At 38.1% G+C, this 21,081-nt stretch overlaps 1 protein-coding gene across 1 annotated transcript in view; it reads right to left on the reverse strand.

Annotated features, from left to right (window-relative positions):
• LOC141919144 (ubiquitin carboxyl-terminal hydrolase 7) overlaps nucleotides 1-21,081 on the reverse strand; it is a 74,011-nt gene that overhangs the window by 26,648 nt on the left and 26,282 nt on the right. The window contains exons 2-7 of the mRNA XM_074814169.1: nucleotides 15,209-15,313; nucleotides 9,331-9,529; nucleotides 7,810-7,948; nucleotides 7,002-7,090; nucleotides 6,186-6,294; nucleotides 47-177 (exon numbers count right to left, since the gene is read on the reverse strand). Of these exons, the coding sequence (XP_074670270.1) occupies nucleotides 47-177; nucleotides 6,186-6,294; nucleotides 7,002-7,090; nucleotides 7,810-7,948; nucleotides 9,331-9,529; nucleotides 15,209-15,313 (772 nt within the window). The remainder of the gene's footprint in view (nucleotides 1-46; nucleotides 178-6,185; nucleotides 6,295-7,001; nucleotides 7,091-7,809; nucleotides 7,949-9,330; nucleotides 9,530-15,208; nucleotides 15,314-21,081) is intronic.

Raw genomic sequence — 21,081 nt, forward strand, 5'->3', positions numbered from 1 at the left:
GAAGCCTGTAATAGCTCAATAAACAGTCCATATTTCTGAAACTTACCCAAAAGATTTTGTTAACTTTTTAGTTCCAACTGGTTTGTCACTATGTTGCAGCTCATAAAACACTCTTTGCAATGCTAAAGGAACACTTTTGGATGAATCATCTCCTTCTGTGGGCATCATGTACACAGCCTGAAAAAGCATTTAGTTCAATTAGTATCTAAGGAAAAGCTTATTGCTCATATTGTTTAATGCATTCTTTCCTCTTCAGTGACTTCCTTCATATAACTCCATTTAATCATCACTCCAAAATAGTCTGAAAAAAATCTCATACTGTAGTGTAAAAACATTGTCTGGAATGACTCTTCGAGCACAATGGTTAGAAAGATGTGAGCAACAGATTCCATTCATGGTTATTTTATCTAAATAGTTCCCTTATTCCACCCTAGAAAAGTAAATGCACTAGAGCAGTCAACAACTTCAAACAACTCATGATGCCTGGTATGTCTACATAATCATCACGGTAGGACCAGATACACCGATCAATACCATAAGCTTTTGAAAATAACTCAGTTCTGTGCTGTAGCTTGGCTATCTGTGAATAACAACAACAAACCAACCACATGAAGCCATAAAGTGCAACAAGCGAACAAAACCAGAAATGGTCCACATGGAGAAGGATGCCACAGAAAGCTTTGAGATTCCCCGATATGTTCATTCCTACTTAACGTCATCACTGTCCAGCAAATAAACAGCTTAACAATTCAATTCACTGATTATACTGATCTGGGAAGGATTGAGAACAAAGAAATTACAGAAATAGACCAAACAGGGATTAGGAGACTTCAATAGGCACTGAAATGAGATTTACTTTTTAAAAAGTGTGCACCAATATATCTAGGGAAAAGCAACAGCAAAGAAAAGGTATTTACAGGGAGATGCTCATTTAGAAAGCATGAACATAAGAAGAAAACACAGACCACTCTGGAAGGATATTATGTAACGACACATGAAAAAAATAAAGACTCCAACATTAAGTAGTATACAACAAAATAACCTGTTAAGAAACAGAAAAACTGCCACCTGAATTTTTGCCTGTGAAACAACAAGGAATGATACATTTCTGAAAGTGAAGCGCTGAACTGGATCTCAGTAGTTCTCACTCAGTTTCTGCATCAGCCTATATTTCAGAGGTGTCCAGCACCTCTACCTTACCCTGTACTTCAGTTCCCTATACACAGAGCAAGGTTGGTATTTCCAGTACATAGCTGAATTGTTGGGGAAACACATTCACTGTATGAAAGCTCAGTACAGAGGTGATGGGAATCAGATGAGACAGACATTAGATAAAGACAAAGCTGATACAAAAACAACACAAGGGAATGACAAAAAAGAAAGGAAAAAAGGCAAAAAAGTTCTTAAGAAGTTGGCTGGCCAGTTTCTTATTCCAATTCTGAATATCCACAAAATTTTTCAAAAGTACAGCAACATAAATACTTAGAAGAGTAATATAATAAGAAACTATCAGCAGAATACCTACAGTAATAAGATGAAATAAAAAGAAGTATTTTACTGAAATATTGGCAGTTTCATAAAGAAAGCAAATCCCTTATACTCAGACAGAAAAACACTGGTTAATTATGCAACTGTAAAGCAATATCATAGTTCACATGACTCTTAAATTTTAAATTTAATTTCCAAAATGTAACAGTAAACAGATCATCTAAAGCAGAATCGCCACTGAACACAGGTAACCTCCAAATTTTATGTTTCTACTTAGTTGCAAGCTACATCATTATAGTAGTACTTACACATATCGAAGGGAGAACATGAACAAAAATTAGCTGAAATTTGTCATCAACTTTTTGAAGGACAGCCAAAAGAACTCTTACTTCGTTAGGGTAATTTTAAGAACAACAGCCAGGCCTTACCCTAATGGCAACAAAAAATGTCTTCCTTTGTTCTTCTTTAATTTCAAAATCTGCTTAAACAACTTTTAAATTTCATAAATTGAAGAAAATAGCATCTTCAATTTTATCATCTGCAACAAGTTTTAACTGCTGAAACTCAGTAATAGTTCATGTCGTGATTTTGCCAATCCATCAGGCTAACTACCTGGCTAGCCTGGAAAAATTAAGAGAACAAAAACCAGTATTTTCTCATGTAGTTGCACCAGCAACATTTCTAATAAACTCTAAACTCTTAAAGCAGTGCTTAGCTTATAGTGATTTAGTCTGGAAGAGAACTCTGTAGGTTCTGAGCTCTGTTCCTGCACACAGAGGTGCCAAGTTCAAAGCTGGGTCCAGGTGCTCAGGGTCATATCCAGTTGAGTTCTGAGTATTTCCAGGAATGGAGATCCCACAACCTCTCCACACATCCTGTTGTAAAGCTGGACCACCCTGATTATGAAAAATTATTTCCTAAGATCAGAACATACAATTTCAAAACAATTCTAATAAGCTAATAAAGAAAATTATTTTCAGTTGCTTCTCTATTTTTATTATCCGAATGCAGGGTTACAGTTAACCATGCTGATCTGGGCAAATTCCAATTCAAATATGCATAGCTAAAATTATACCTTTGATTTTACAAGCAAAGTTATTTTTTGCTTTAAAATATGAACATCAAAACAAGTCAGCATCTTGCAGTTAACTTAACCTTTCCCTGCCCCCGGTTTATGAACCCTTTTATGAGCTGGTCTTCACTGCCTAAAGGTAGAAACAGGAAACAGTTGAATGACCAAGTCTCAAATCTTCCAAATCTCTATAATCAGCCCCTAATTAATTGTTTTAACACCTTATAAATACTTTTTAAAAACCAAATACGTAGTAAGTTACTTGCTATGTTTAAACAAATAAAAATACGAAAATCAAGTAATGAAAAAATTCCAATATAGCCAGTGCTGATACATTTTCATAAAATAAATATTGAAATGCTAAATATTCTTCATAACAAACCAAGATGATACTACAGCAGGCTAAAAGTCAACCTAAGGGTTGACTCTTCCATCAAAAAGGTATAAATAGGAGTTCAGAATACCTTGATAATTAATCAAAATCAGATCATTTGCACTTAGTTCCTATTTGGTTTCCCCATATACCATCTGGACAATTACTTCTATTCCTATCTCTCTCAAGTAATATTAAAACAATCATTTACAATTTACTTATAATTCCTACATTCCAGCTGCCACTGAATAAAACCACCAGTTTTATTTCTTCTGAAACTCTAAATGTGCTACTACAAACTAAACATTTAACACACAGCCTTTCTTTGGGTCTTTAGGCTGTTTCTATGTAAGTAGCATCGAAGTCCATTGTGCAAAGCTTAAATGTTTCTTCAAGCTAAAACAAACCACTTTTCAAATACAATTCTCTACAAACATTTATTCTTGTGCCTTGCCCTCCCAAACTCTGAAAGCCTGACCTCAAGAGGAAGGAGTGAGGCATTCTGATCCATCTGAAAAAAGCAGAATCTCTAACTTTAAGACCTAAGAAGTTCCCTCAAGAAATGAACACAAAAGAGTGACAAGGACATATATAGGCAATGGCTACAAGCAACATACACAAAGATATGAGAAAAATGTTAGATATTCACATGGTAAAAAAAATGCTACAGATAAGCTTGAACACACTGCTTAAAGTCAAGACAATTACTTGAAGAAGGTAAGAAAATGCTGTGTATGAAATTCCAAGGAAAGGTAAAATATATTGGATAACTTGAGGAGAGCCAGATCAGGGAGAAACATACTGAAGCAGTATTTATGATTTTGGTATAATATAAACATTCCGCAATGTTCTTATGAATTGTAGGGAATGTTTCAAGGGAACCAGCAAAGAGTTTTAAAACGGACTGGATGCAGCCACAAGTACTGACTGGCTGGAGGTGCTAATGACAGACCTGCAAAGACTCATGTTACATGGTCCAAGACCAAACCTGGACCCATTTGGGAAGTCACCACTGTCCCTTGCCTAGGTGGACTATACTTAAGCATGCATTTACCAGTCACAAACAGACAAAGATATGCTCTGAAGAGAAAGTTCCTTTGCTTTATTCCCTACCACTGAAGTTACCTGGTTGCTAATAAAGAAAGGTCTAATTTCAAATGCCCAAGAACCTCCCATCTGTTGTCTGGAAACTGAGCAAAGAAGAAAGGACCTCTCCATCAATCCTCACCCACGCTTCAGCAGTCTGACTTGCCATAGGTACATGCTTGCCTTTGCCATTGTTCACTGCTTTCCCAGCTCTACTCCTGACAGCAGCTTCTCTGTTAACAAAGCTCTAAATAACGGCAATAGAAATCATTATTCCTTCTAGGTAAGGAGGATTAACAGAAATTATGGAATTGGTGATAAGCAAACTGAGGATACTACACATTTTATTTTACTAGGTTTTAAAAGGAACAAGTTTGCTCAAAGTGAAAACAAAACTGTTGCAGAAATTCATTTTTTCAGACAACTACTGATTCTTCCTTATCTGTCATAATGGCAAATGAGTATTAAAACTGTCTAAAACTACAGCTGTAGTCTGTTCTCTTTGTAGGAGCTCTGAAAACTTGAGGAATGACCAAAGAATTGGGCATTTTAGCTGATGTCCAGTAACATTTCCATAAAGGAAGCTGAAGTTACCAGCTAGTAAATCAAGCTTTCTCATATGGTCACTATCCAGATATTAACACTCCCTAAAAGCTGGTATTTATTTGGGGGTTGGGGGAGAAGTGCAGGGGAATGCCTGAAAAGATTAGTTCAGTTGAAACAAATCTGTATCACAAAAAGAATTTCATCTTCACAGAACAAGATTACTTCACGGTACATATTGATTTATTGACTACAAGACAGTCTTGAAAGGAACTACTCAATTGGATTAGATGTAGCTATTATAAAAACACATTTTTCTTTCAAGAGCAACGTGAAGTTGTCCAAAAATGTAAAATGCACAAACATTATGAGGGCTGAGCAAAAAGAACAGACATTATAATGAATGATAAACTGAATGAGTAAATTATACCTCTTGCAAAAAATGAAACAGGTGCATCATGTAAAACAAGTCAAGTATTTCTTTCTTGTACATGGCATTGGTAAGATCTCAGTTACAGTTACTAGAGTTTGATGTGCTATTTTTTGCAATGCTTCAGAGTAAGCAGCACATTGCAAAAGAGAAAAAAGAAATCCCAACTGGGACACAGGCCACAGTGATATAAATAATGATAAGATGCTGGAAAATCTAAGACAGTAGAAAGAAGGTACATTAAAAAGGGATATTTTGGAGAAAAGAAAGCTTAATGGAAATGTAACAACTAGTGTACACAAGAGAAAGCTTAAGTCAGAACAGTTCATTTTCACTAAGAGATACAGTAAGTGCAGGAATGCACAAAAGGATAAATTAGGATCACTAGGACATTCCAATAAATTAAATGGTGCAGTTACATTTTTTCCCAAGTATATCCCCTCTTCCAGACAGCCACCTCCAATATCAAGTCATCATTTATGTTTTTATTCGATTAAGGCTACTGCACTGGTTTAAAATGATACATTATCTAGTATATTTGATCCTGGGTTTGGATGAGATATTTATTAAGCTGATATTTAAAGCAGTTCTTCCTTCCAGCAAAGAAATAATACCTACAGTAAATAAAAAACATGAATGAAGCAAATACAGCATTGTTTAAACTACTGAAATTATAACATGTTCCATCACTACAAAGATGCTAACCATAATAACAGAAAATTCAACTGCATAATATAAATTAAAAAGATGGAACAAATGAACTACAAAGGCCATACACATTTTGTCTTTTTACCCTGTTTATGGGCTAAGAAGTCATAATTGACTTCTTTATTTTAACTATTTCAAGATAGGGAAATTACTTCCATCTCTCACCTGTAGTCATCCTCCCCCCCCACCCCCCCAATTCATAGCAACATCAAGACATAATACAGTCTAACAAACACCCCCTAAGCTCAGGTCTTCACCAGGTACTCTGTCTGCTTGCACAAAACCCAAAAGCTTATGTTCAAACCATAAAAGGAAGCTTCCTGCATTCAGCTTCAAGTAAGCTGTGCATCACCATGTTAAGTCACAACTTCTCTAAAAGGATGGAGGAGGTAAAAGGAACATACAGCTCTGTTTTGAAGCATTTATACATATAACATATTGGATATTTCAATTAGCAATCTCATTTTCTTTCACACGTGAATTACCTTTCGTAGCTGATTTGTGAAAAATAAAGTCTGTAACAAACTGTTCATGTAACAAGTTGCTCCCTGGTTCTTTAAGCCAACATATCCTGTGTGCTTCTTTGAATCCCACCTAGAAAACAGTTAGTGGTTAAAATCAAGATAGTTCTGTTTTAACTATAATAAAGAGTATTTGTTCTAAGGTAGCGCTGCTGGTGTTTATCAGCTGCTCTTCATTGTTACTTAAGGTTCAAATAAACTACACTACTGCCTGTCAGTAACAACAGTCTTTGCAATTAAATGCTTTGTGATTTTGTTAGGTTTTCTTTTTAAAGATGTTCTATATGGCAGAAAAATTATGTATTATGAAAGTCTACTGGAATCCAGAGCTGTACTTCTAAGGACAAGTCTGCATTTCAGTACAGCCACTTTGTTTACAAGTGACATGAAGTAGAACAACTCAGATGAGGCAGTTTTTAAACTGTAAACCAAGGCAAGTTAGACAGCAGAGCCACCTGACTGTGTCTGCAACCATTATCAGCTGCAAGATCAGAAACGTTGAGGTTAGATTTGCAGAGGTGTTAAATCACAAATCAATTCATACAGAAATTAAAGTTTCACAGAATTATGCTGACTAATGCAAATGGAAATTTAACCTATACAAAAATCTCTACGTGAGCGATGAAAAATATTGCCATGTGAGGATTAATCAATTAAAGGTGACAAAGTGAGAATGTCTAATGAGAGGTACAAATGTCAATTAACACAAAATCTTGAACAATCTCAAGCAACATAAAAATATTAGAATTAAGAACTTTATTTTTACACAAAGATACTTACGCCACTCCATGTGGAGCATCTGCTTGAACATAGACTTCAAAAGTAACTTTGTCCTCTTCTATAAAGCCTTTTTCAGGATCAGTAACTTCCTGTAAAACAGGAGTAACACATGAACATGAAAACTGGAGCTTGCAACATGACTCTAGTGAAGCATCCAGTTAAACATCACTTTCTAATGTCCAAGCCTGAGCTATCGGTAATAAAAAACTGAAGAAGAAAAATTGAAGTACACTAAGAAAGACAGTTTTCAGCTTAATAAACCTTAATTCTTTTTTGATGTCTTAATACAGGAAACTTGTTCCTGGCTTTTAAGATTTGGCAGCAGTACTTCCATTTTCTGTGGTAATCAAAGGCTCTGCTTCTTCTGGACAATATTCCAGAAAGATGAAAAATGATGGGCCCAACCTTTGAAAATGCTTAAAAAGCTGTCCCAACTCAAGATAAGCCTTAGTACTATTATTACGGCATTAAATAACTGTACACATATACAAAGAACATGGGGAAATGCAAGAAAATCTGTGTTGCTTCAGAATGACATTGACCATCACACAGCCAAAACAAAAACCAAGCATTCAGATATGCAGAAAAAAATAATGAGGGAATGTTTAAATCACAACATAAGTAGAAGCAAACTACAATACTTAAGTGCAAGACTTTATAAAAAATTGAAGAAGAATCTACAGCAATGACAGAAAAAAAATAACTGCCTGGGAAAAAAAAATCTTTTCTATAGGTATCTCAGTATTCACAAGTGCAAGTTCAAAACTGCTCCTATCTAGTAATAACTAATACATGTCCAATTACTTACACTCCAGGCCATGAAGTTGGAAAAGCCCCAGTCATTTTCCTTATGAAAGAACAAGTGACTAATACGACGACTGAATGACTTTTCATCATCCTTGTAGTTTATTATCTTGAGAACTGCTTGTGCATGACAAGACCATGACCTATAAAAACAGAAGAAACATTTGAAACTCATTCAAAACCAAGCTTTTTATAATCATTAAAATAATTTTTTTGTTAGGGATTTTTGGTACATTACTTCCACATATAGGATTTTTTTTTCCCCCTTATTAAATGTTCAGATTTGGTTAATTGTTATTGAGGGCATGAATCCCTGGGGCTTTCTGAAGCCACATTATGAATGTGAAGCCCTAAGAAAATCTCCATTTCAGCAAGAGTGTTGTTAAGAAAGTACTGTCAGGCAATTGCAGGTAACAGTGGTTTAAGAAGGTAACTGCTCTCTGAGGTGAGCTATTTCTAATCTACTTCAATGCAGATGGATAAGCCAACTCAGACTTTGGCTAAAGGAAAGGAAGCGGCGGTTCCACCCTCCCTCCCACAAGATAAACTCCCCAACACTCTAATTTTCTCAGCAGCACTTCTTTATGACCATTCCTGTTCAAATTCATCCCACTTGTGCAAGAAAATTGGACTGATTATTAGTTCAGACAAGGTCTTGTCATTGACTCATGCAGTGGCATTACTGCTTGCTTAGGTTCACCAGCTGCACCTTGGTTGATACTTCTGAAGATCCCATTATCCTTTTTCTGTGACTACTTGCATATGAATCACCTCTCCTGTGACTAGTTAATATACTTACACCTTTCTTCTTTACCTTATGCACTGATCACTCACCTTTTAAATTACAAACATGACAGAAAAGAGCAACTTCTTATTTAGAGAGAACTACAATGTTGTCTGAGATTGGTGCAAGAATGGAGTTACCCTACTGGAAAGGACACCGATGCGGGGTCTGCACTCTAGCTGAATAAGCTGCAGTAATGTCCCAGAAATTTGTAATTATCTTTTTATATTTCCATATTATTTATAAAAGTGGTCAAAGATAGACAATTTTGATTCGCACTCGGGACTCCAAGAACACGTACATGTTCGTATCTGTCTTGATGAGCGATGAACTCTATTCAAGGAGATGACTACCTCATGCATGGCTCTGCCTCAATTGCTAGCAGTTACCTACTCACATGCTTTACAAGGCAGGATTTATAGCTCAGCAGAGAAGCTCCAGTACCACTTCCATGTGAAATAAACCCAGAACTTTTCCCATGCCAAGAAAACTGTCAGTCAAAGACTTCCCCCCAGTTATCAAGCAGAAATATATCTAAATTCTACCACAAACTTGTAGCTACTCAAGCTCTTATACTTTGGCATTTAGAAAGGAGGGGAAAAAGCAGACTCAAAACCTTACAAGAATTCTTTCCTCTTGCAGAAAGATAGGTAAAATTATTTTTTTATAAGTCTGTATTACTTGCAATACAGATTAACTACTATCAAATGAGGACTTGTACAATGATTAAAAGGATCTTACGTGGAATCAGATTCAGCATTGCACTGAAGGAAGAATCCTACACTTTTTTGGTGTGGTCTGTCTGGGTAGAGTCGTGGCATAACCATGATCTTCCATGGCAAATTCCGTACGAAGCAGGGAGGACTGAGAACTGACTCACTCAATCTGTTGAAGCGTTCAACTGTAAACTGAAATGTTGCTTCTGATCGCCAACTTGTATCTGTAACACACACAAAATTATCTGAAAAACCCAATGTTCTTCACGCCAAAACATCATTTTCAAAAATCATGCAACATGAGCATGTTTTATGTAGTGGGATATTGGAAGCAACCCAAAAAAAACCCCAAACCCTGAGAGGCACTGAACTCCTTAGCAACTGAAGTTTCAATTTTTTCATTTTGAAAAACATTGCAACACCATTCAGGGAAACAGAGCACTGAAAGGCATTCCTTTCGTACACTATTTTCTTAAGTAATTCTTTAGCACTAGAATTTGCTGCCACTCAAGTTTCTTCTAAAGCAGCGGGTACAGCAAGACAGAGACATCAAATCCTTTACAACATAAATCACAGCCCACTCTAACTCTTCTTGTTGTGTAGTGTCTTCACAGCCCAGTTTAAGTTAGCTCCTTGCATGAAGGCAGACGTGCAAAGGATTTTCACAATCTGTTCAACTGCCCTCTTGATACCAGCCACCACTTAGTTGCTTTCTGCCTGCAACAGTATCTTTTCAAAACAGATGAAGCCCATTGGTTGTTTGGTGGGCTTTTTAAAAATCTCATACCAGTTTGCTGAGAGTAGGGTGCTGTATTCTTTGTGCTATGTGAAAATTTTAGAGATTTTTAGTGGTCTAGAACAAAGTTAAATGAGACACTATTTTTTAAGTAGCTTATTTTGACACACACAATTAAACTAATTTTGCCTTCTTCCCACACCCTCAGTTCTCCATATACCACAATCTGTTCTGCTTCTGTTGTACACAGCTATAACAGGGTGCTGGAGACTGCGACAGCTTCAGGAAGGCACAAGGCTGGGCTCTATTGTGACATGCCTCACTTTGCATACAGGCAGGAGAAACCTGCAACTTATCCCAACCATTTTACAGGGTAGGGATGAAGTACAGAGTATGCACAAGACACTCCCTTTCTTCTCTGTGGTTCAACCTAACACCTGTGTAACATGGGAAGATTAGCTACTGGGGGTAAGGAGGTTCAAGTAGCATCCAGGGCAGCAGACAGCACCCACGGCCAGACCGCTATTCTCTCACCACCCACGGTGATGCACAGCTGGAGCAGATACGTCACACATGCAGGGACACCCGGAACGAAAAGCACTGAGGTACAATGACACCAAGCCAGAAATCGGATCATGAAATTCTGTGACAGTGTGCACAGTATACAACAGAGGTATTATTTCTGTAAATGCAAAGCAGCTGTTCACTCAGAAAGCTTTGCATGGCACAGCAGACAGTGTTGAATGATTTTTTTAAAAAACAGGTGAGCCCTGGTTGCTACATTACTTAAAAAATGAAACCCTCTTGATTACATGCAACCGTATAAAGATTATACCCTTCAATACAGAACAGTACTACAGCAGAAACCAGCTTCCTCTCTCCTCTATACCTGCAATGACCTTTGCATTACCCTGTGCTGTCAGCTTCCTCAGTAATGGAAGAGTTCAAAGGATTATTTCCTCCTCTTTTCCCTACATGTAAGTGTAGCTAACCAGTAGCCTATCACCTACTTAAGAACCGTCCCCTACCCATTTTACCTACTCACTGCCTGCTGACAGCCTAGAGAGCTGGTCTTCTGTGACCAAGACCCAGACAGGCTGTGGCCACAGGAGCCGTATGCTCTCAAAACTTGATACGCAGGCAGAACAAAAATATCTGTAACAGTTAACAATTTAGAAATCAGTCTTGCATCACATGTATCTCAAACCAGCTCAAGAACATCCCTCTATTCACAATCAAGATCAGTACTTCTGGGCTTAGTCTACACTTCTGAAAAATGAGCCGACCAAGTTTGCTTTCTGCCTCCTTTGATGCAGCTTTCAGAGCACTTCAGTACAAGGATGCAGCAGCGCTGCTACGGTGTCAGCTAAAAAAGGCAGCCCACGCAGCATCTGCAGATGCTTCAGAGAAAGTTTGCCTGTATTTCTTGATTTCTTTTCAGGAAAGCCTGTGCATGAGAGCTCACCAGAGAAAGGTACTCTTCTCAGTAAAATATCTGAGCAATCACTAGTAACTACTCCACGAAAATGCAGCCTCATAACATAGGTCAACCCTAAAATAGAAGTTTCTTTAAAAAATACAAAACACAACCCCCTGAAGTAACAGCCTTCCTTTCTTTCCAGAAAGCCCATATTTTTAGCAAGTGTAATCAATTAAAACATGGAATTATATTAAAAAATGAAGTTTAAATAGTGCGATGAGTATTCTGAGCACATAAACAAACCCATTTTTCACCATCACAAACATGTCCACCAGTTTCCAATAAAGGACTGCAATTGGCAGCAGAATAATTTAGTAGTGACTGGCAAGTGACACTTCTATAAATCCCATATCCCAAATATGACACATGATCCCCAACACAAGGTAAAAAGAACAGACCCAGCTGACAATGCCTAGTGAAGTTATATGCACTGGATTATATCTGCTACATGGAAAAAAGTTTTTTCACCGATGAGATGAATGTCAGATTTAACACCTCAATAAGACAAAGATCATTCAAATCAGAGATCCAAATACAGAACATGATCCATTTTAAGACTGAAGTACATATTTAAGCATTTATACCTTTGAGAAAAGCAGATTTCTTTATTCTCTTAGTAAATGTTGCTACCTTTAAAGTACACTGAGGTTATTAAAATATTCTGAACCTGAATTATTAATGGAGAAACTGGCTGAATAGTCTATGAATATTTTAATAATGATCCAAACGCAGCATGCAATACTAGCATATGGCTAAGACTGATGCTTCTGAAAGCCTCCAAGCCTCTGCAATTCTTCACAGAAATGAGACTTCAGTAGGTAATTGCAAAGCTGTGAGTTTATGTTTAGCTAGGGACCTTCTGTTTGAACTTTAACTTCTAAGAGAATTTACTCTATGTGCTGTTTCGAATACTGATGCACTTGCAAACAAATTTGATCAGAACCTCGTTTTTATTATTTTCTACTTTATTTGCAGAAGCTGCTATTCCAGCTTACAAAGCTTGGTTCATTAAGTCATTCTCTGTACAAAGCATAGCACATTTCTTCAGTTGATTCTTTTTAATTGCCAAGACATACACAGCAACAGGTTCTAGTCAAACTGCCTAGGAGAACACAACCTCATCTGAAAGTCCTGTTGGTGGTCCAGTGCTGCCCCGTTACTATTCATCACAATGCCTGTGCTTAGTTGCCTAGTAAAGGGGATGACTGCTGCACTTTTTTCCAATCTTATCAGTCTTTTTTTTGTGCTAAGCAGGAAGAACAAAATCACCTCAAAAGTTTCTTGAACTCAAAGTCACCAGAAAGCTGGTTTCTATGATCCAACTGGACGCATCAACTTTTTATCCTACTCTTCACCTCTTTCACAGCAACCATTACACTCATTAAGATTTTCACTGAAGAGGTATCTAAATTCTCTTCATGCATTCTTTATCAGCTCAGATTGATCCCACTTGCTATGAATAACAGCAATGGAAAACAGAACATGTTTATCTGAGAGGCCAATGCCTCCCTCCATTTTTTTCCTATCCTGTGAATCTCCAAGCTGTCCATTAGACATGTGCATCATGCTGCAAACCAGGATAGCAAGAGAACAAACAGCAAGACAGCAATTGCACTGATGTGTCAATAATGCAACAGCAAGCAACTAATCCGATTTACAGGACTTGGAAAAGAGGCATCATCCACTTACATGATGCAAGTCTTCAGGAATGTTTTTGCAATTATAATATTTTGCAATAACACTATTTTCTATCTGTGTCAATGCAGGGCTATAACAGCACCAAGATGTAGCCAGACACTCCTTATTCAAATATGATAATAAGGAACTATTAGAATATTGCTTAATAATTGCATTTTAACTCTAAAAGATGTCCCACAGCAGAGCAGACCAAAGCTTCTGACTGTACCCAAAGTCCAGAGACATGAGTACCAACATGAACAAAGAAGCTTTCACAAGCCTTTTGACAAATACTTTCAGATCCTTCTTTTCCCTACCGCGACACCTTCATATCCAGTTCTCTGAGAAGAGTCGAATATTTGATAAACGACAGAAACTGTTTTACAGTAGTCTTTTGGTTAAAAAGTCAACGTTATTCTGAATGCAGAGGTGTACATCTGATTATTTGCCATCCTCAATATGGTCCGGGTTTCTTCAGCTGCTTCCGCAGCTTGAGTCCTTTTTGCTTCATTTGTGCAAGCAGATCAGACCAACTTCCGGAAAAATTTTTTGTACTAATTGACCAATGTGTTATCTACTCGCTATAGTGAGAGCAAACACTATCAGGCTTTCTACCTATAAATATCATTACTGAGAACAGAAATTCAACAGAGCTGTCCTTATGAGTCTGTGTCAATCCACGTGATCTTCTCTTGCCATCCTCCAAACAGCATGTCCCAACACAGACATTTAAATTCTTTTGTAACAGGTAACTTGATTTTGATAAAAACAGACTTCCCTATTTCAGTCTCAGCTAGTTACTCTGAGCAAGATATCAAAGCCCTCTGAATGAGATCAGGTAATCAGAGCAAAAAAATTCAGAGGCTAAGCAGACCTCATTTTTACTTTATTGCGAGAATCTGATCATAGGAAACTTTATCTTTGCCAATGCTACAGAGGCAATTCAACCATGAGGTGCTTTTGTCCTGAATTTAAACCATATTCTCTTCATGGAACATTACTATTTTCTATCAGTATTCTATTATATGTTCCTTGAATACATGAAAGTAAGCACTTTTTTGACCTTCAACCTCAAACTCTGACTTTTCTCAAACAAAAATCACTCAACATTTCGCACAAATCTAAATAAATGTTTAAGCCTAGTCCTGAATGTACTCTCACAAGACAGCGTGAAATAAGGAATCAGAGGGGAACAAATCTCACTCCTCCTTCCCATTCAATTTTATTTAGTTCTTCAAAATAAGCAGTCCCCCCTACATCCTTCCCTAAGAAATACAATTGTATCTTTTCCTCACTAAACATAACAGACTTAAGTGAATTACAAACTTATTTTCTTTAAATAAGCCCAGACACATCTACTTGAAAATTATTTGATCTTCTGTAACAGAAGAAACTGTACACCCTTATTTTCATTTAATAGATCAACAAAAAGATTTCAAAACACATGTCCTCTTTCAATAACAGGATATCAACACATACTTTTTCCTTTGCATTTGCAAGTAAAAGGGCATGGGGTGGGGTGAGGGGGTGGGGGGGTGTTGTGTGTGGAAATGTTCCTCAACAGAATAGTTCCCACTGACTTGCCATACAAAGGCAAACTGATCACAGCTGCCACCTGACAAGAGAGTAGGACAGATAAGGACTCTAAATGTCCTGAAGGAATTGCGTAACTGACAAAATTACTATTCAGCAAAGCACCAGCTGCAGTACTTTTAAAGGGACGTACCACAAAATTTAACAATGGACAGTATCACTTTCAGCAATTTTTAAATGAGTACCTAGAAAGAGTAAGAGAAAAAAAAATCCCAAGCCCTTGGATGCCTAATCCTATTGTATAGGTCTGTTAAAAGGATGCCTGTACAGAAAACCAGCAGTCGAAACTACAGAGGGTTTCATTTTTTTAATGAGCTGCAGTTCAGAGGACACACGTAAGACATGGACCATTTTGTCCTCAAAAATCATAAAAATAAAGAAGCCAACAAACCACATTTTTATCAAATATTTTCTTACCATCTTCCATGTCTTCTTCAGTGTTGTTATGTCCGTCAGCCATTGCTACATTCCCATTAATGACAGGATTTTGAGTAATTCTTGGAGGATCATCTGTATCTCCAGCTAACACAGAAAAAAAAAAAAGTAACCAGCTATATTAACATTGCTGTCTCAGGCAGTGCTTATGAGACACACAAATGGCACACTTGTGTGCAAAACAGTATCAAATTATAGCACAATAATTGTATTGGTATGTGTCTAACTGTAAAATTCCTCAAACAGATGAGTACTTATGGATGAAGCAAAAAGTCCGCGTTAATACAGAATACAAATATGAAGACCATAAACTGATTCTTAAGTTTCCAAATATCCTTATAGTCAGCATCTCATAATCAAGTCTCATTAAATAAAAATGAACTTTTAAATTACTTTCTGGATTCCACATTTTTTACACAGATACAAGCTTCTAATAGCAGACTTTTTAAATTAATAATTTACTTTAAGACTTCTTCAGTGTTACTGCTTTTTAAAGAAAACCTAAACATTTAATCAAATGTAATGGTAAGATTTAAATCTTACTTGGGAAAAATTGGAAAGGAAATCTTTTACGATCTCACGAACATTTTAGAGGTAGCATTTTCCAGTTTCTAGCCATCAGTTCTATTAAGCTTTGCTACAGTAACTGTTTAACATATGTAAGCACCTCTAAAACAAGAGATACAAAACAACTCCATGAATTGGAACCCCACTATTTTAAAGATGCATTGCTTTGATTGAACAAGCATCTTCCCGACTTATCCAACAACTGAGCAACGCCTCCTTCCATTGCTTGCACATCTATGATTACAGGGAAGAGGACATAATCTTGAATAAACTCTTTGTATCATCAAGACATAAAACCTATAACCCCTTGCAACCATCTCAAGGCCAAGCACTACTTAAGAGACACTCTTTAAAGTTTCTCTTTGCTGTACCAGCCCTGCTATTAACTTGTGTGTTCTACTACACCACAGACACCCCAAAGTCACTGATTTCTGCAGCTGAGAACCAACTGCGTGGGCAGGCAGGGCAGCGGGCAGGCAGGGCAGCGGGCAGGCAGGGCAGCGGGCAGGCAGGGCAGCGGGCAGGCAGGGCAGCGGGCAGGCAGGGCAGCGGGCAGGCAGGGCAGCGGGCAGGCAGGGCAGCGGGCAGGCAGGGCAGCGGGCAGGCAGGGCAGCGGGCAGGCAGGGCAGCGGGCAGGCAGGGCAGCGGGCAGGCAGGGCAGCGGGCAGGCAGGGCAGCGGGCAGGCAGGGCAGCGGGCAGGCAGGGCAGCGGCTCCCGAGGGAGCCCAGCCAGGCCGCGCCCCGTCAGCACCCTGGACAGGGCCGGCCCCGGGCCCGCTGCCCACCCGCGTTCGCGCTCCCCACCGCACTGGGGGGGTGGGGGGGTCTGTGTGTGTGTGCGCGGACAGGGCTGCCTGGCTCTTTGCAAGAACGGCTGAGAAGCGCGGAACCAGGTAACCTAGACGCTCGTCTCTGAATGCAGCTGAATTCCCCCCGTACAGGATGGACAACCACGCGCGACAGGAAGCAGGCGGAGCTATGGCAATCGCTGCACCCCCATAAAAGCCAGGGGACTACGGCCAGCGCTATGGTAAAGCATGCGAGAAGTGAAGCAGGATCAGTCACCAGTTGCCTCACAGTCCTCCCTCTCCTCACAGCCACACGACATGCTCTTGCAGCCGCATTTCAATTCGCTGTACACAAGAAAACGGAACTGTCTCTACTGGCATTCCTATTGCTGTTACTGACTCTTCTAGTAAATCCACAGAACTAACAACCTCTGCCCTGAGCATGAACAGAAACAGATCAGGTTAGAGACTTACTTCTGGATTAGAGCTACAAAAGATCATAACTTAATACTCAAACGTGGCTTTTGGAAGCTTACTAGGCATGAGTGAAAGGTATACGCTGAAACATACAGTATACACATAAAGCGTGCGCCCTTCTCATTATTAGTACGAAAGCAAAATCAAGTATGATTTAAAGTTTTGATTTTATTAGGAAAAGGTTGGCAGAAGATTGGCTCCGGAGCGACAGAGCTGCAGAAGCCCCTCTAGCAGCTACCCACACTGGCAGTGCTGCAGAACAACAAGTTAAAATAAACATAATTACAGCAAAATTAAGTTTAAACTGCTGCAACTCAAGAACAGGAAAAGGAACAAAAAGAGTAAGAAGATCACTAAATTGATTTCCACAGCTTGCCTTTTGTTTTTTGGTTTTTGTGTTTTTTTTTTTTTTCTTTTTAATCTTTTAACAGCAGCATGGTGAGAGTTTAACAAGGAGGCTGTCCTCTGGGTCACTTCTCTCCTACCTGGAAGCACACAGCATGCCTACAGCAATGCAACAATTGCTTACACTGAATTAGTGCTAGGAATTTTTATTATTTGTTATAAAGTTATCATCAAGGCACCTTAATATCTAGAAACAAACTAAAGCAAACACCTGAGGACTAGTCCAGTCTAAATGCTCACCCAAAATATTCTTTTAACAGAGGATTTAAATGTTGATACCATATTTTATGGGGAAAGGCCCGTCCTTAACTAAGGAAATAAAGAGCTACTGCTCTACATTCCTCAAAAGTATGAATGGTTAGCAGACAGGAGGGAGAAAATGCAGAACAGATCATAGCAAAAGCAATCAACTCAAAAGATAAACAGAGGCAGCTTCTGAGAGATACTATTTAGTGATAAGATAAACTAAATCATGATGTATGCCACTGCTGGTTTTTCTGACTTATATTGACACACGTTTTGTAACACAGCTTTCAGATACGGAACCCAGATAACACTAGTGAATGTTTTTGGCTTCTGTGAATAAAGAAAATTTTTAACTTCTAATACAATCCAACTATTACAGTAAATACTTTGCACAAACAAAACACAGTCCTCGTTCAACAGATTTACTAGCAAGCAGTATGACATTTATTTTCAACTACAGCATTGAAAACTGGTAATTTATATTTTCCTGTTGTCCTTAAGAGCTCATAGGAAAGAATTGTCAAATCATACCAAGATTTAACTAAGAAACATGTTTTCCTTTGCCTCAAGCAGAACAATGCCAAAGACTTATTCAATTATACAATACAGGATTAAGAAATAGAAAAAATACCTGTCCACATCAGCCAGGAAAACCTTCCTACCAAACATACTAATTAATACACTGCTGTCTTTAATACAGCTTAAACTGGAGTGTCAACACCACCCCAGTCATGTCATCTGTCAGTTCCTAGACCAGAATACCCAGTTTTAATCGTATCCTTGGAATAGAGATGCAGTCTATTAATCAATCAAAAGCTACCATAAGCCACATAAATGAAGTATTAAAACAAAGCATGAAGTGGCCTTATGAATAAGGAATGTTTTTAACTCTTGAAATACAGTACTGTAAAATATTAAATAAATATAGCTTTCAATACCAGAATTTTAGACCCTGTCAGGCTGTTTGGTGAAGATCACTTGTTTCCTATCTCCCCAAAATGCAACACATACAACTTTGTAGCTATGCTTTCATTACAAAAAGGAGGCAAAATGAAGAATAGTGATGATCATTTCTTCTGAAACATTTAAGGTTATATAGTTTTCTACCTCCTCATGCCACTGCATTTCAAACAATACAGCTTGAAGTGTTCAAAGGGGGTCTCTGCAGTTTGGAGGTTAAGACACCTTTCAAGAAGAGGCATTTCAGGTATTGGTGAGTTTGAGCAAAACAAGAGCTTTCACTTGTTTACTCAAAGATCATGAATGCTGAAATGAAATCAAGTCTAAAAATTGACATATGTAACTGGAAAGAAACTGGTGCATGACAATATAGTTTGGGAAGTTAGTAAGAAGTGTCAGTCACCTTATACAGACAAATTACTGGATCATATATAAATGACACTGCAGGTGCACACTTCTCATTGCTCATTAACTAAGGCAGTCACTGAAGGTTTGAGATGAAAGCCTGAAAGAAAAAATGGTTATTGCAATTGATGCTAAGGGGGAAAAAAAGTAAAAAAGACAAAAAAGAAGACAAAATCCTCAAACTACAGCCTTGCTATGGGATGCCAGACCTCACAGAAAGTATTTTTTAAAATCTCCTTGTTATGGACTATGACCTCAACATTATCATACTCAAATACTCGCACTGTTAAGTAATCAGAACAAAAATAGCACCAATGATTAAAAAAAAGGACTGTACTCAAAAAAAGCTGTTCAGATGGATTCAGCTGGTTTAATAAGATAAACTCGATGTCACTGAAAGAGATATTGCTCTATTGCTCTACTGTTCACAATAATTCAAATCTACAGGGAAGGAATCTCAAAGTTTGCCATATGTTTTTCCTATTAATGAGAAGCCAGGAAAGATTTTGTCAAGATCATGTGGCTTTTGGCACAACATAAGTCCTGTTACAAGACAGGAGTACTGCAGAATTTCATCTCTCTCCAAGATGTAGGATATGTTCCTCAGCAGTAAATACATGCTTGCAGTCATGTGGACAAAAGCTACAGAATGACTCCACTATCGCAGCAATGAAATTATGGTAGAATACTGCTACTACTTTAACAATGACAGTGAGCTACTGATTTCACAGGTTTCAGTCATGACTCATATCACACCAAATATTCAAATTTTGAAAGATTATCTATAATGTTTGTCATTAGCTGTTGGATCTGGCAGCCACAGAGGAGAAACTGAAGCAGCCTCCCTAGCAGGTTATGAAACATTTCTGTTTCCTTTTGAGGTTAAAGAGACCACAATGAAGGAGTAATAGCAATATTAAAAGTTTGCTTGCAATTTATCACACACAACTGCCTCATGATGGAAATCACGAGTGCCAAGTACTTTTACATGTCGCTACAGACGTTTTACATAGACCTCCATGCAGAACTTCCACAGTTATCCCAGAAACAATGAGGGAGCTGCACTAACAGTAGGGTTAGCAGGCTGAAGAGAAGTCAGAGTCATTCACTGCTGGCAGCAGCTTGAAGACTTTGACACTCCAAACGTCATATCCAGGGTTCTGTCTTCAGCCGGGGGGAAAGCTGAAGACACAAGACCTCCTCCCCTGCTGCTGGACTAAATTGATATTCCAGAATCAAAGCATTCATGAAAGTTTTTAAAAGGTCTTTTAATACTTTGTTTTGAAATATAAATAGAACTGTATGTACAGATACGATAAATTGGGGGTGAGGGGGTGTGAATTCCAATGGATGAGTGATCACTGACAAAAGGGACTTAACTGAGCAAAAAATATAAGGTGGTAGGAGATAAGAATAAAGTCAGGCTATATAAATCTCACTGAAAAATGAGCAAAGTCAGTCTTGTAGCAGTCAAACTACCTCAGGACCAAAGGATATCAATTGCAAGCTGAACATGCAGTGCAGGTCCAGCTTTGCCCCTCAGTGTCAGAACTCACTGGACCACCTGAAAGCAGAGGAACCTGTAAAGACCCCCTGGGGCAGCCACGCTGAGCCACTCGTCCTCAACACTAACTCCTCCTCAGTTGTGGAGTATAGTATAGTCTTTAAGAGTTTTAAAAAGAAATACTTTTAAATACATCAGTATTTCAAATACACCAAATAAACCTCTAAAAGTTTACTTCTTCAGTGCTAATTCAGAATGCCAGTCTCACATGGATAATACCACACAAGAAAAAAACAAAAATAATTTTTTAAAGTCACCACTGCTAGAAATTATAGTGAAAAAACATTCAGTGATTTCAAGTGCTATATTTAATAATCAACTCTTTACCATCAAATTGACCTTTGCTATTGTAACTATTGGGCAGTATATCAAAATATGTAATTAAAAAATTCCTAAAGCAAGCAGTAGATGCAGTGCTTTCTGAAAGTTACCAAACCCTGGTG

This window comes from Strix aluco, unplaced genomic scaffold, assembly GCF_031877795.1.
Source record: "Strix aluco isolate bStrAlu1 unplaced genomic scaffold, bStrAlu1.hap1 H_1, whole genome shotgun sequence".
Classification (NCBI taxonomy): Eukaryota; Metazoa; Chordata; class Aves; order Strigiformes; family Strigidae; genus Strix; species Strix aluco.